This window comes from Molothrus ater, chromosome 3 (assembly GCF_012460135.2).
Source record: "Molothrus ater isolate BHLD 08-10-18 breed brown headed cowbird chromosome 3, BPBGC_Mater_1.1, whole genome shotgun sequence".
Taxonomy (NCBI): Eukaryota; Metazoa; Chordata; class Aves; order Passeriformes; family Icteridae; genus Molothrus; species Molothrus ater.
The window spans coordinates 47,095,130-47,109,416 of record NC_050480.2 but is presented as its reverse complement, the minus strand read 5'-3'; the positions used below and the strand labels follow the sequence as shown (position 1 = coordinate 47,109,416).

Below are 14,287 nucleotides of genomic sequence, written 5' to 3'. Positions count from 1 at the left end.
GAAAGTAAATACAGTCAGGTTTTTTAGGATTTAGTTACATGGGATGCAGCTGACTGTTCAGCTGAGTAGGAACTTTTCATGTAATTGTAGTCTCAGGCTTCATGAGCAACTGCTCAAGCAGTTACACAAATTTACACAAAACTATTATATTTAAAAAATAAAAAAACAAAACACTTGAAGCAAAGCAGCTTCTTAAGACAGCAGATAAATCATCGGGAACTTGGGATCTAAAGGCCTTGTTGGGGTCATGGTGGGTTCTCCTGACTTGGCATACTGAAACTGTAACATAAAATTGATAAAATGTTCCTTTTCTCCTCGTGCAGCAGTTTATGGACAGATGAGGTGCTCCTGAATGGCAAGTGTTTTTATAGTGGTTCTCTTCTTTCTCCTTCCTTGCAAGAACTAGGCAGGGCTTGGAGAGTGTCTGAGGAAGATTCTCAGCCATGTGTCTGCAGCCTTTTCCAGGTACAAAACTTAGTCAGGTTCCTTTTTACAGAACTAAGGGAGAAAGAGAGGGATGCCTGGTGCCAAGTAGCTATTTTAATTTCTCTTATCTGTGAACATCTCTGGAATTCCCCTGGCCTTGGTCCAGCTTCTGCTTGACTACAGGAGTCCTGTTGGATCTGTCAGTAAGTGAACATGATCACCCTTTCATGTCCACTTTCACTCAAGGACTTAATTTCCCTTTTTGTGCTACACAATCAGCAAAAGCAGATGTGCGGACAATGCATGGTCAGGCAAAATGCCCCAGCAGGGCAGTGACCCGGTGTCAGCCTTGCACATGAGCAAGGACATGGCCATGGGCCATCCTGTGCTCTCCCTGGCTCCTGTAGCCAGCACTGCGAGCTGACTCCATTGTGTGATGGCAGAACAGGCTCCTTTCTACTCCAGATCTTGCAGACTTCCTGAGTGGGTTAGTCCAACACCACCTCATGGCAGTCAGTAGTAAGTTCCTGTTTAGCATTAAAAGGCTGCATTTCCAGAAAATTGTGTCTGATTTTCTTTTTTTTTAATTAAATCCCAAGAATGTTTTGTCACCTTTGTGTAAACAATGGGAATAGGAAGTACAATTTCACAGAGATAAGAGTTTTACATGTAGGCTGACGAATGCATGAACAAGAAGCCCTTCAGCACTGAGAAAGAAATCCATGTCATTTTTTAATTTTCTTGAAGCGTGTACACCACTGCTTAGCCAGCTGTGATTTCAGTAAGTTATGGAATTCACTTTGCAATAACTTCACAAGGGCTAAGGCCTGGCTGAGAATAAAGTAGGAATAAGTAGTTTACCCCATGATTTCACCTGAAGATCAACCAACAAAGTGTAGTTCTCAGTACTGATGACTGTATTATCTTCCTCCATTCTAACTGGAATTTTCCCACTAATTCAGCTAGACATGTTAATAGTGTGTGCCTTTTAAGCAGCTGGCTTGCAGTCTTCAATTAGATACCACCAGTGGGACTCCCTCATCTAACTTGAGGTAGCTGAAACCTGTCAGGCAAGTTGTTCTGTAGGAGTTTCTGTGTCTCCCCATCAACTGCAAAGGGAGCCTGGATAATTGAGTTCTTTGGAGTTCTCATTGGAGTACATGGTTGTATCCTAGGTGTTTGTAGAAAAGTGGTTTGAACTCCATACTGTTGACATGTTTCTGTGTGAGAAGCTGGTCTTGATGAAAGGTATCTGCATCCTCCATATTTTTTCCTCAGAGAATTTTCTCCTAATGCCAAATTTTTCCTGAAGGTAATTTCTTGGAAATTGCACTTGAACTTATCTAAAAAATTGTGGTGGTGATCTAGTGAAAATAAAACATCCTCTTTCTATTTTGTTTTGAATGACTTCTGTCTGGCAGCTTTACTTTCGGTATTCTGCAGTGATAAGTATGAAATTAGCTGTTTTACTGGATTATTTCAGAATTTAGCCTGAAAGCAGCTCTTTCTAGAGTAGCTAATGTTTCCTATATGAACTGTTTTGAAATAGTTATTGGTTCTATTACTGTCTTTTCCCTTTTTCTCCCCTTCATATTTCTTCTTTCTGGTGTTTGGATATTTCATTAAGTTGATATTTGTTGTATTTTAGGAGAAACCTGATACCAGCCCCACATCTCTACAGCTGCGATCCCAGATTGAGGTAAGCACTTAGATTTTGATCATCAACTTTTTTTTGTTTATTCTTTGATTTCATATTCTGCATAAATTGGGTAAAAGCTTCTCTAGTGTCTGCTCTCAGTGCTGCATGTCTTCTCTTGCAGGAATCACTTGGTCTCAGCAGCACTGCATCAACACCTGACACTGAAAGAAAGTAAGTGAAGGCACAGGAAGTGAGAAAGGAGGGAGGGGGAATTTTGTACGTTTTCTTTCTCCTTGGAGTAAATTAATTTTAGATTGTACTTACTAGATTTCAGATCCAGGCACCGTGAATGAAACCTGTTTTGGAACCCTGCTCCTTCTCTTCCTTACTTTTGGCCTTCCAATGTTTTGGGTTTTTATCTCAAGGGAGAGTTATTGTTTCTCTTTTCTGTGAGCACTTGGGGTGTGCATACACCAAGATGACTGTTAGTCATTTCTGAGGAACATCAGTGATTTCATATTCTCTGCAAATTATGCCTGCTTTAAAAATTACTTTCTTTGACTATACCTAAATGCAGCCAAAAAAAGATAGGTGAAGGGAAGGGAGAGTTACAGACTTCCATCGTGTTCCTTTTCCTGTGCACTCCTGAGTTTGTAACTGTGCTTTTGAAGAAAGTGCCAAGGGCATAAAGTACTTAAAACCAAGTTAAAAGGAGCTTCAGTTTTAGCGTCCTGAATGAAAACCTCTCTGCGAGCACTGAGAGGGTTTCTGTTTACTGTCACCTCCTGCTGCAATGTGTGTGCTTGTTTTCTGTGCCTCCTTCCTTTGATCCCAAGATCTTGGATCCCTGCTGCTGAGGTTAACGTGCAGTGGTGCATGAAGACAACTGACACTCTGTATCCAATTCCCTGCACTTCCATGGGGTAGTGCCAGCTGGACAAGTTCAGAGGGACTACATGGAATCCATTTGTGATGGGACGTGCTTTTGTACTATTTTACAGTGCCACATTTGAATAACCTCTAGTGATTCATCACTGGGCAGTAATAGGAAGGTTTCTTGCTTTTGCTAGTTCAGTAGAAGGACTGTCAGTCCCAGAGCAATCTTTGGTGGATGTGGTGTATGGGACTTTGCTGGGCACTGACCATATAGAAGTCAGTTGTATGGTAGTGAACAACTGCTTAGGGGCTTCCTTTGGGCTTGTCTGGAAGCTGATTCATGCTAAAGGTTTAGAACATGATATATTGCCTTTTAGAGGTGCCTTCTCTTGCTTCATCACTCAGAGAGAAAAGCAGAGATGGTTTGCTTGAGGTAGATGCTCATTTTCAAAGCAGCCTGAGACAGATCAGGTGAATTAGCTTGGGTACCATCACTGTCCCCATATTGCATGCTGGTAAAAGAGAAGGCCTAGAAGTCTTAGGGTTTAATAATTTGTGCTTCCAATACTCATATATGGAAAAAATCTTTGAAGGATTACGTGGCTGTCCAACATTAAAATGAAACCAGAAGTGCCAAGTAGATGGGAGCTGTAATCTGGGAAGTAAACCTGCAAGGTTAGCCTATAATCATACAACTTCTTTCTCAGCCTCAAAGCACTTTACCCATGGGTAAATATCATAATCCCACCTCAGGTAATAAAGAGACGAAGCTTTTGCGGGAGAACAGCACACAACTCAGAAAAAACTCCACTTAGCAGTTTTAGCCAGCTTCCTAAGTTGTGCCTCTCTGTAGGTGTTCTACCACAAATAACTAGGTGAGAAGACAGTATCAGCAAAAAATCTCCTGAGTGACTCCTCTGAGACTGCCCATTTATCTCACTGAAAGGAAATCATATTATCATAGTTCAGATGAAAGGGACATGTGATTTTCACGGACCTTTCAAGAATGAAAGTGTGCCACTTGAGGATTTTTAGAAGGGTGTATGTGATTAACCTGATCATACATATGAAACTGGTGCAGGACAGGTTGTGCCAGATACTTGCACAGTAAGAAGCAAGGCCATGTGACACATGATAAGTGGACAAGGTATTGAAAATAATAAATTGTCTCTACTCAGTAAGGTACAAATTACTGAAACCTGAAATTATACAAGTCTGTGCCTATTTGTGACAGCCTGCCATATCAGTGTTGGCTTCAACCCTCTAGCCTGGAAGGCTGAATTCTCACAGAAATTGCCCCTTCCAGGCAGGAAGGGTTCATAAATTGATCTGCAGGAAAATGACCAGTTCAAGCCCATCCTGTATCAATACAGCTGTATTTGCTACTAACATGCTGAATTTAATCTTTTTGAGGGAAGGATGTTGTGTAGGCCCCAGGGATTTTTGTTGTGTTTATTATATGGCTTTCATCTGAATTTTCTGTGTGGGCATGCTACTAAACATGGAAGCTTGTTCCTTTGGGGACACAGTTTTTATGTCAATCTCATGCTGCATGAAAGATGTGTGGTAAACCTTCTACAAAACTTCTTTTGTTGTAAGAAGACTCGTTTGCCAAATAAGAAACTTGATGCAGATGTACACTGGTTTCTCATATTCACAAAAGATTTGGGGGACGAAAGGAAAGATGTGTTCAAAACTTGACATACAGACTTTCAGGAGCTGGAAAAAGTGGTTTTGGATACTCTTCCACAAGTAAGGGCTTATCCAAGAACAGTTATAATTCTACATATTGAAAATCCAAATGTTTTCCTAGGGTGAAATGAGTCGTTTCTGGTCTGGTGTTCTGAGCAGGTTGCTTTAGAAAATAAGGGCAGTCCCAAGGAAAAATCTGTACTAAAATAAGAAGAGAGAAGGTGTCTGGCTGGAATACGGTCACTCTCAGTAGCACCCTCACCCAGCACTGCTGCCTGCACACCCTACAGCTTAATGCTACCAAAGTCTAAAGTTTTAAAAGAACACATCTGGATGGTTGTTTAATTTGCCAGAGTTCAGACATTCCAGACAGAAAGAAGCTTTGAAGGAACCTGGGAAGAGCAATGTTTGCTTTAACCTGGTTTGGTTTTCCTTTTCTGTGCTGCTCAGCTGGAATAGAGAGCCCAACAGGCTCCACTGTACGCCACACTGAAAACAGATTAACCTTGGTGGTCTGTGGTAGGAAAAAATCCCGTTTGTGGGGACAAGAAGTGTATGTTCAGTCTTGCCTTGAGTCTTACTAACCCTGCTGCCCAGTGTGGTGTAAAGTCAGTGCAGAATTAGTCAGTGCCCTCAGTCCAGCAAGTTGCTCAACAAGCATCTGTCCAGTGATGTGCTTTAGCACAGATGAGCAGCAGCAGAGCTTGTAGGCAGGCAGGAGGGATTAAATGAGCCTGGAGGCAGAAGTGTTTGTCACTGTGAGTCATTGTCATCACCCCCCCACCCCCTAAGTCATGTGGGGCAATACTACCTTCCACCGTTGATAGCAACACTGTTCCTGTTAATTAGATGAAGCTACCAAAAAAGACTGCGTATGTCAACCTACTCGGTGTTATACGTGCCCTACCAAATATGCTTTTTGTTTGATTCGTTCTGACAAAGAAAGAAAAATCTTCACTCAGAGGCAAAACCCTCTGAGATTTATGTGAATAACAGCAAGGGTACTGATGTGGCCTGAAAAGCTGGCCATAAACAACAGAAAACAAAGTCATGTTTGTTCAAGCTTTGCTTCACAACTGCTCTGATTTTTTGGCCTTACTGGAGTTCTTTCTGTAAATTGAAACAGTTTGCCAGGTTTCTAAGTTAATGTCATATTCAGCTACTAATGCAGAGCATGGAATGAGGTGTTTGTAGCTTTCTTCTCTGAATAATAAATTTCGCTTTCCTCTTTTCCAAGATTTCCATCTTTTAAACTGTGGTCTTGCTGACAATTGTGGTGCTAGTGTAACTTTGCTGTTTCTCAGTGTGCCTTCAGTAAAGTGGCAACAGCGTCTTTAACAGTGATATTTTTAATTTTAAACAAAAATCAATCTCCCCAGAATCACAGGTGCTTCTAAAAGGACACGTTGACTTCTGCTTTGCTGGAAGCATCATTAGTGTAGAAAACATGCAGTAAATGTGTTCTTTAGCAATTACTGTTTACTTCTCTGACCCCATACCATGTTCATCTGGGGATGTATTGTATATACAATTCCTATTATTTCAAAGAGATGGCAACACCCCAAGGATGTTTACTCAGATAGGGGACTGAGCAGGGTTTTCTCATAATTGTAAACAGAGCATTTAAACAATGTAACCCAACTTTTAGCCTGTTCCCATTTTTGAGCATTCAAGTCTACATGACAGACTGATGAGCTCTGCATGTTTGCCAGGAAATCCAGGTTAAACCCAGTCCCCTGAACTCAGGCTTCTGCATCCTGACTCTCATCCTGTTTTTAGAAGAACTGGGGGGATGTTGCAGAAAGGAAGTTGTGTGTTTTCCCTCTTTGGAAATAGATCTGTTTGCTGTCACTGTTTGCTCCATCAGGCTTTGGGCTGTGTTTCAGATGTGGTGTATCTGAGATCTACTGGGAAAGAAAAGGAAGTGGGTGAGAGACTTGGGAGCACTGCATGCAAATAGGATGAGGTATAGACATTCCTATAGACTAATATTTTTCAAAGTCTTACTGACTTTGAAATATTTCTCTTTCTAATATTTCTCTTTTCTAATATTTCTGCTAGAGAAAGAAAGTATGAAAACAATGCATGAGGTAACAGTTGTGTCATGTATGTGATGTTTCAGTTGTTCCCACCACCTTTGTGTGGCAGTGGGTGTTAGGAATTGTCATCTCCTCTCTGGATCTCCTGCACTTTCTTGAACTGTACCACTCAAGTGCATTCCTGACCAGTAAATTGTCACCCTTCATATCAAGTGCCACAATTCATCCTGCTGTACTCCTCAGGCTGTGGCTCAGTACAGTTCAAACATTCTTGACCCTGTGCTACTCAAGACCTAAATCTGAGACTCTGCCAGAGCAGGGAACTGGCCAGAAACATACATGTCAGGCAGAAGGAGAAAAGCAGGGCATGTGTGGGGTGCAGGTGACACAGAACAGCATCACTCAGGGGCTTTGCATTCCCCCGGCATGGGGGAGCTGCTGTGCCTCTGGCAGCTGCACCTCAGCTCCCTCCTTCAGCTGCTCCTGAGGGCAATGGCTGTCACCCTGTGTGTGTGTAGGATGTACTGAGCCACTCGTGCCTGCCATTCATGCAGCTTGGCCAGACCTCTGGTGCCTTGTCGGGAATGTCCCGGCAGGGGCTGTAGGTTCCTCGGGCATTATGGTTTTCTCCAAGGTTCTTAGCAGGCAAGCAGTGAGGCCACAGCACAAGTGGCTCCTCTCTGCATTGAATCTGTTGTCACTGAGGAGACACGATTGACTGAATCGGTTTTTAATAAATTTTTTGCAATGAATGTGCCATGGTACAGCCATTCCAGCGTCCCATGGCATAAACTGGAACTCTGTATCAACCTAAGGCTGGGATAGAGCCTGCATTTCAGTGTTCCTATTTTCCACAATGGTTTTCAGTGAAAGCTGCAGAAAGGTTCATCCAAGCCTCAATTCTGCCCCCTTTGGTGGTACATTCATCTACTGGTCTTTGCCAGTAGCTTTTAACACTTGATTCCCTAGTCTTCTTTCCCTGCAGCATCCAAACTGCAGGTCAAGATTTGAATGGAGGAAGTTATTAAATCATCCCTCCAGGTCATGGATAGGGGGGTTTAAATTCTATCAACGTAGATTCTGACAGCTTCTCAGAGTGCCCAGATTAATTCTGGCAGGTATTTGTAAGCTCATCTTCAAAGAAGGAGGAGTGTGGTTCTGAAAGAGGATGTAAGGCTGAGAGAGGGCAGAAACTGAGAAGAACAAAGCAAAAAACAAACAAATCTCCCAAACTGAGGTAGATAAAGGCTGCACTTAATTGCTAAGAGAATAAATTATTTCTTTTGCATAGTTTTAAAATGGAAAAGAATATTGGAAAAAAAAAGAAGTAAGAGGGTTTTTTACTTGAGATGTTTTAACTTAAGATATATTTTTTATACCCTGTCCTTGCAGGAATTGAAAAAAAATCACTGAATGTGTATGGCCCTGTTTTCACTTGTTTGAGGCCTGATTTAGTCAAAGGCAAATTATTCATGCTGCCTTTAAACAGCCTTCTCAAGAGAAGTAGGGCAGGAAACTCCCACAATAACCCACACAATGGGAGTGAGAGGCCAGCCAAACGCTGCCTGGGACACGTGAGGAGGCAAACCAGTGTGCCTTTGAGCAGCTGGAAGAAGATTTCAAGCCTGGTAGTTTTGTACAAGGAAGTATGAAGGGCACATTTCACGAGAAAGTCTGACTTGTCACAGCGAGTTGAGATGGCATGGAGTGAGCAATACACAGATAGGAGGGGAAGCATTGCCTGCAGCGTTGGGCCCTGCTCTTTGCTCTCAAAGAGTTTTTAGCTGGCAATTATCTGCCCCCTGGCTGGGAGCAAGTATTCTGTTATTAAATACATGGTGTACCCCGTCAGCCTGCTGCCTGTCCACGGACCAAGCCCACAGGACCAGTGTGGTGGCTTCCATGCTGGTGATGCTACAAAGTACACATACACATGCACGGCCCAAAAGCAGCTCAGTGTTTGTTTCCACTGAGAAAGTTTTGACCTGCTTAAAGAGCCATTGCTATGGAAACCTAATGAGAAGATAATTGAATGAAACCTCTTTGCTTTCCATCCCTTTCTCACACTGGTGCCAGCAAGGTCAGAACCTTGCAAGCCTCCTTTCTCTTCAGGTTCATGCAAATTTGATAAAAATACCAAAGGCCCATTTTCTTCCCTGTGCCAGCTCCAGTTAGATAAATTACCTTGTATTCAGTCAGGAGCAGTTACAAGTCTGTCAGTTTTTCATACTAATTATGTAAGTGGGCCATTTCTAATGCACACAGATAACCAAATGGCTTTGCAGCAGAGCCAGCATGGGCTTTTGCACTGGTTTATTCACTGCTCTGACTACGCATAAATTTCATATACTAAAAATCCCATCTAAACCATTTTCCACGGAGTACTATAAATAATCATTGGTAAGGAATGAGAGGGGCACTGTCAGTTTATCGAAGACAGTAACAGCAGTGGTATCATCATCATACGCTGCTATGCACCTGTGGATTTTATGGCCCATAAATGAGACATGGACATTTGTTAAAGCACATCTGCATTTAAAATATAAATGCCCATCATTTTCAGTTCCCATATTTGTTCTGTTTTGGGAATGATGAGATTTCAAAAATCAACAGGCACATTCATGAAAGCAGCGCATGGTGTCATTTGTTTCTGTTCCCAGTTCTGTGGAGTACCAGCACGTTCCTGAGGCACGTATGACTGTGTCTCTTGTAATATCAACCACTCTCTTTGAAAGATTAGCCTCAGTGTTTTTCTGTCTGAGGTCAAAATCAGTCAAGAGTTAACTGGAAAGCTGTAGCCTAGTTAAAACCAGTCTTAATAATCAGACAGGCTTAGCCGGCTTGTGACCAAATGTGTGCTTTGGGTCTTCCTTGCACACCAAGTTTTGGAGACCACCTCCAGGTTTCAAAGGTACTGCTTAGGCGTAACAGTGTTATCCCCACTGCAGCTGTTTCATGGAAAGATAGATTCAGAGACCATTTTAGATGTCAGGCTTTGACGTTGCTCTTACAGAGCCCCCAGGCTGCAAAACAAGAACCAAAAGTGCCCTCCAGAGGCAATCCTTATGATGATGTCTCGTCTGGTCTGTTTAAGATGTCTGGTCTGGTCTCTTATCTTTCAAGCAGCCTTCTGTAAAAGCAGTTAAATAAGTTTTTTAAGTTTTTCTCCCTTTCTCTGCCTACTGTGGGAAGTTTGTCCAAATAGTTAGGAAATGTTAGCTTCTTTTTTCTATTTTTTTCCAGCATGTGTCTGTCTGTTCCTGTGCCTGATTTATTAATAGGCAGTAAGTTAATCTTCTTGCAGCTTTCCAATTTGACAGGCAAAACTTTCTAGCTTTCTTTTGTAAGATCAGCTGTCCAGTTCCCTAGCTATTCTAAAAGCTTTCTCTATACCACATCTAGTTTGAATTTATCTTTCTTGAGCATGAATAATGATGGTTGTACAGCCATTCCCATATATATTTGTTCTTCGTATTCTTTGTACTGCCATTGGAATTTTCCATCCTTATGCCTTTTAGGAATAATATGTAGGGGTTTTTTTTCAGTCATCCTCTTCTACCTGATATCCCCAGGTACTCTGTCATTTGCAGACCTCCAGCATTTGAAAGACTGACTTTTGTGTCTGTCTTGTGTACTTGAACACTTTAATGTTTAATGTAAATTCATTTCTGTTAAGCCAGTCCTTCTAATCAACAAGTTCCTGGTCCAGGTTCTCTGCTCCAGCTGTTGCTACTAAATTTTGTGTCACTGATCACTGAGTGGCCTGATGTAGTTTACTAAATTCTGCTCATACCCATCAACTCTTTAAGACAGTAATATCTGAGAACTCTCAAAAGTAGCTCCATTTCTGTTTTGGGTTTTGTGAGGTTTTTTCTCATTTGTTTGTTTCAGCACTGTGGATTGAAGAGGCACAAAGTACTGGCCTAGAGATGGTTTTAGGTTTGTGAGATTAATGAATAAAAGTTTTGACCCCATCTCCTGCCCGCTTCCAGAGATTATGGGTTGATAAGAAAATACTCCTTCCCTCTGTCTGTAAATCTTTTGTTCTTCATTGTGTGAGCATATACCCATACATTTCTTCTGCTTTATGCAGTGACAGAGTACATTTCATGTGAAAGCTTGCTAATGAAGTTGTACATCAGACCACAACAAAAATGAAGGCCTCCATGGTGGAGTAATGGCATTTGGCTCCCTTTCAGACACACAGTGCTGAAACTTCTGCCAAGTGTCACTGCATCATTAACTTTCAGTACAAGTTATCAGTCTATGAATGGAAGAACACAAATCACTTTCAGTGCACGTTCCCAAAGCGCTGCAGATTTAACAGAGTAAGGGAGTGTAATTTGCAAATCAAACATAGAGCGTCACCAAGGTAGGCTGGAATTTTTCACCAGACATCTAGGAAGTAAAATGCTTGATTGATTTCACTGAAGATTTTTAAGCATCAGAATTGTCGGGTGGAGCTAAAAAGCAAGTGCCTTATCAGGCACTATGTGGTAAGTTTTGTTGGCATTTTCATCATCTCTTCAGAGCAGCTGCTAGCATTTTCAAGGTCAGCCCAGGCATGGAAGATTTCCTCTTGAAGGAATGCGTGAAATGATAATTGGAATTTGCATCCTCTGATGAAACTCAGCATAGTTCTTAAATCAGTTATAAATGAGAAGGTGGTCTGCTTGCTGTGGATCCTGCTTTCCTCCTCAGCCCCTCTGGTTCGGGTGTGTCAGATGTTTCCTCCTACTGCCCTTCCCTTTCTTTGGAGGCCAGTTTATGATGAGTTGGTGGCCTCAGGCTAACTCATACTGAACAGATGTCCACATCACAAATGTTGCCGCTACACCTGCTGCTTACTTGCATCGTTTTTGGCAACTGTGCAAGAGAAGAAAAGGATAAAAATTGATTTGGAGGCCACAGAGCACAAGAGACTGCCTTTCCACTTTAAGGGTGATTTCACTAGTGAGGCAGAGTTCTGATCATTAACAGATTTCATTTTCTAAGGATAGTGATTTGGTACATTTCATGGATACTAAATTAATTTAAAATAAATAGAATAACTGCTTGATGGGTGGAGTCCATGCTCATCTGCAAAAAACGTAGCAAATTAATTGTCAGTTCCAACAGAGCTTGGCTTTCATAAAAAGAAAAATCTCTTTATACAACTCCACGTCATTTTTTTATCTGATTTACCTTTATTTAGAAAAATACTTGCTGACAACTTTACTTTGAAGTCTGGATTAATTCCTGGTGCTGTTGAAGGGCTTTTTCTGGAAATTTTCATCCGGAAAGTATGGGGTTTTTATTTTTTACCTTTCACCGGGCTTCTTAAAAATTAAGCATCTGCTGGTATATTATTGACTTTTCCCCTTCAAGAGTAAACACCAGCAAGTAAGACACTAAATGTCTCCCTCCTCGTGGTGCACTAAAAATTTGAAGTTTGTTTGCCTTAATTAGTTTGTGGTGGATTAAATTTCTGAGCAGTCTGAGTTTCAAAGATTAAATTTCTGAGCAGTCTGAGTATTTCAGAGCTTCACTATGCCAGACCCTCCTTGTCTAGATGAATTACTGAATCACCCTGAAACTTCATACTGTCTCGTTTCCCCTTTAATGATACCTTTGCAAATTGATGTGCATGTGTTTCCTGCTTATAAGATGTTGGCCAGTAATTGCTTGTTTCTTCTAAGCGCTGACCTGGCTTGAACTATAATTTCCCTTCAAGTAGTTTAGTGAATTGATCAGAAACTCTTTATTGCCCTCTGCCGGGGGTCTGAGAGAGCTCAAGGGGCCCGTGCAGACAGTGCGCATGGACAGCAAACAAGAGTGTGTCGTGTGTGTGTTATTATATGGCCTCATTCAGGGAACCTTTGGCTTGAGGTCTCCTTGGTACGCTGTGGTGTGTGTGTTTCCATCCTGCATGGCTGCAGCACAGCCACCACACAATGGGACGTTGGCGCGTCACGGGGCCGAGCCCGCAGCAAAGACACCGCAGTGATGCTTTGCACATGGAGCCTCCAGCAAAGCCCTTGATGCTTGCAGGTCGTTCACTGCCTTGCTGCAGTGTGGTTAAATGGCAATTCCCACAGGAAGGCTTCAAAGAATAATGCAAGGTTTGGTAATTTCTGTTAGCTCCATTTATGCAGACAGAATAAAAAGGCAGTGAAGCAGGGTGATGTTGTCTCATCAGAGATCCCACAATGAACTATTGGCACTGAGTTGGAATCCATTCTGGAAAACTGGTTCAGTGAACATAAAGACCAAGAACAAAAGATATATTTGCTATTTTAGTGAGTTGTTTGTAAAGCCCATGTGCTGGCCTTGGCTAAGTCTCTCCAGCTAGCTTTTGAGGAAGGGAGCATACACTGGTGAGAAAGCACACAGAAGGGATTTGGGAGAAGCTGTAGTCTCCAGTCAGTTATGGTTGCACTTCATAGGGTCTGGACAAACTTTCTCCACCTTGTCTTTAAATCTCTACTGCTGTCTTCCACATGGAGGCTTCTGGAAGTGTGATGAGCACATACTTACACAGATTGTCAGATAACCAAATAGGCTGAAAATTGATGTACAGCTAAACAAGTGCAGCATCCCAGTTCTACAGTTTCTAAGGCAGCAAAATTACTGTTTTGCAAATGCAAGTGGGGAAACTGTGTGAATAATTGTTTTTCTGAGGAATCCTTGGACTCCTTTGCCTTAACTGTTGGTTTCCGTCAGTATATATTTTTCTATGCTGGTCACAAAAGGCACATTTCAGAAGGGAACTCAGTTACTGTGGTCAGACCAGTAGGTTCAGTTTTCATTTCCAACTTGCTGCGTTAGGGAGAAAAGGGAAGAGAAAGCAGCTCATGATATATTGTTTGGAAACTATAATTTACTGTAACCAGACAACTCCCCTGAAATGTGAAAAGCCTGCATCAATAAGTCCATTTCTCTTTTGTGTCCTAGGCTCTCCATTCATAAATCAAGTTCAGAAGAAGGTTCTGTAGGTCAGTATATTTCATTTTATTTGATACTCCTATGGAATTCTTAAACAGCTTTTGAGTTTTGCTTGTGCTGGGATGTGAAGAGCTGGCAGAAGTCAGCAACATTTGTGCGTGTGGAGGGCTAGTCTCAGCAGCTTTCAGTTTGATGCTGAGTGTCTCAGTGATCACTGAAACTGCCCAGCCAGCATTATCATGTGATAAATATGCATCTTTTGACTTGTTATATTGAATTGAAAATGTTTGCATGTTAGATCACAGCTAGCCTGTCCTTTTGTATTCCAAAAATTACCACCACCAGTAAATAATGGAGGTTCTTTGTTATTTTTGTTTGTGTCATGCCAGAGTCTCTTTCTTTGTTTCTGAAATTGCTTATTGGAAAAGAAAAATTAATTTGGGAGGTTTTTCTTTTTTGTTTCCTTTTAATGCTATTCTAGAGACATGTCCACACAGTCTAAACTTAAGCAGTATTTCAGAGAGTGAGGAAGCTCAGCTCTAGGTCATCCAGGGCAAGATCTTAAATACTAATAGCTCTTTGTCAGTAGCCTTTCTGCCAGATCAGGCACATGAACAGTATGTGACATATTTATGCCACCTACAGTATGTTCATTTGTAGGTGGCATAAACTTTATAGCATGTGCCCTGGT

The 14,287-nt window shown here is 41.7% G+C and overlaps 1 protein-coding gene across 5 annotated transcripts in view; it reads left to right on the top strand.

Annotated features, from left to right (window-relative positions):
• Positions 1-14,287, top strand: part of LOC118684776 (SAM and SH3 domain-containing protein 1-like) — a 535,928-nt gene that overhangs the window by 472,051 nt on the left and 49,590 nt on the right. For all 5 annotated transcript variants that reach the window (XM_036379885.2, XM_036379884.2, XM_036379888.2 and 2 more), the window contains exons 3-5: positions 2,075-2,125; positions 2,247-2,296; positions 13,606-13,646. In XM_036379885.2, the coding sequence (XP_036235778.1) occupies positions 2,075-2,125; positions 2,247-2,296; positions 13,606-13,646 (142 nt within the window). The remainder of the gene's footprint in view (positions 1-2,074; positions 2,126-2,246; positions 2,297-13,605; positions 13,647-14,287) is intronic.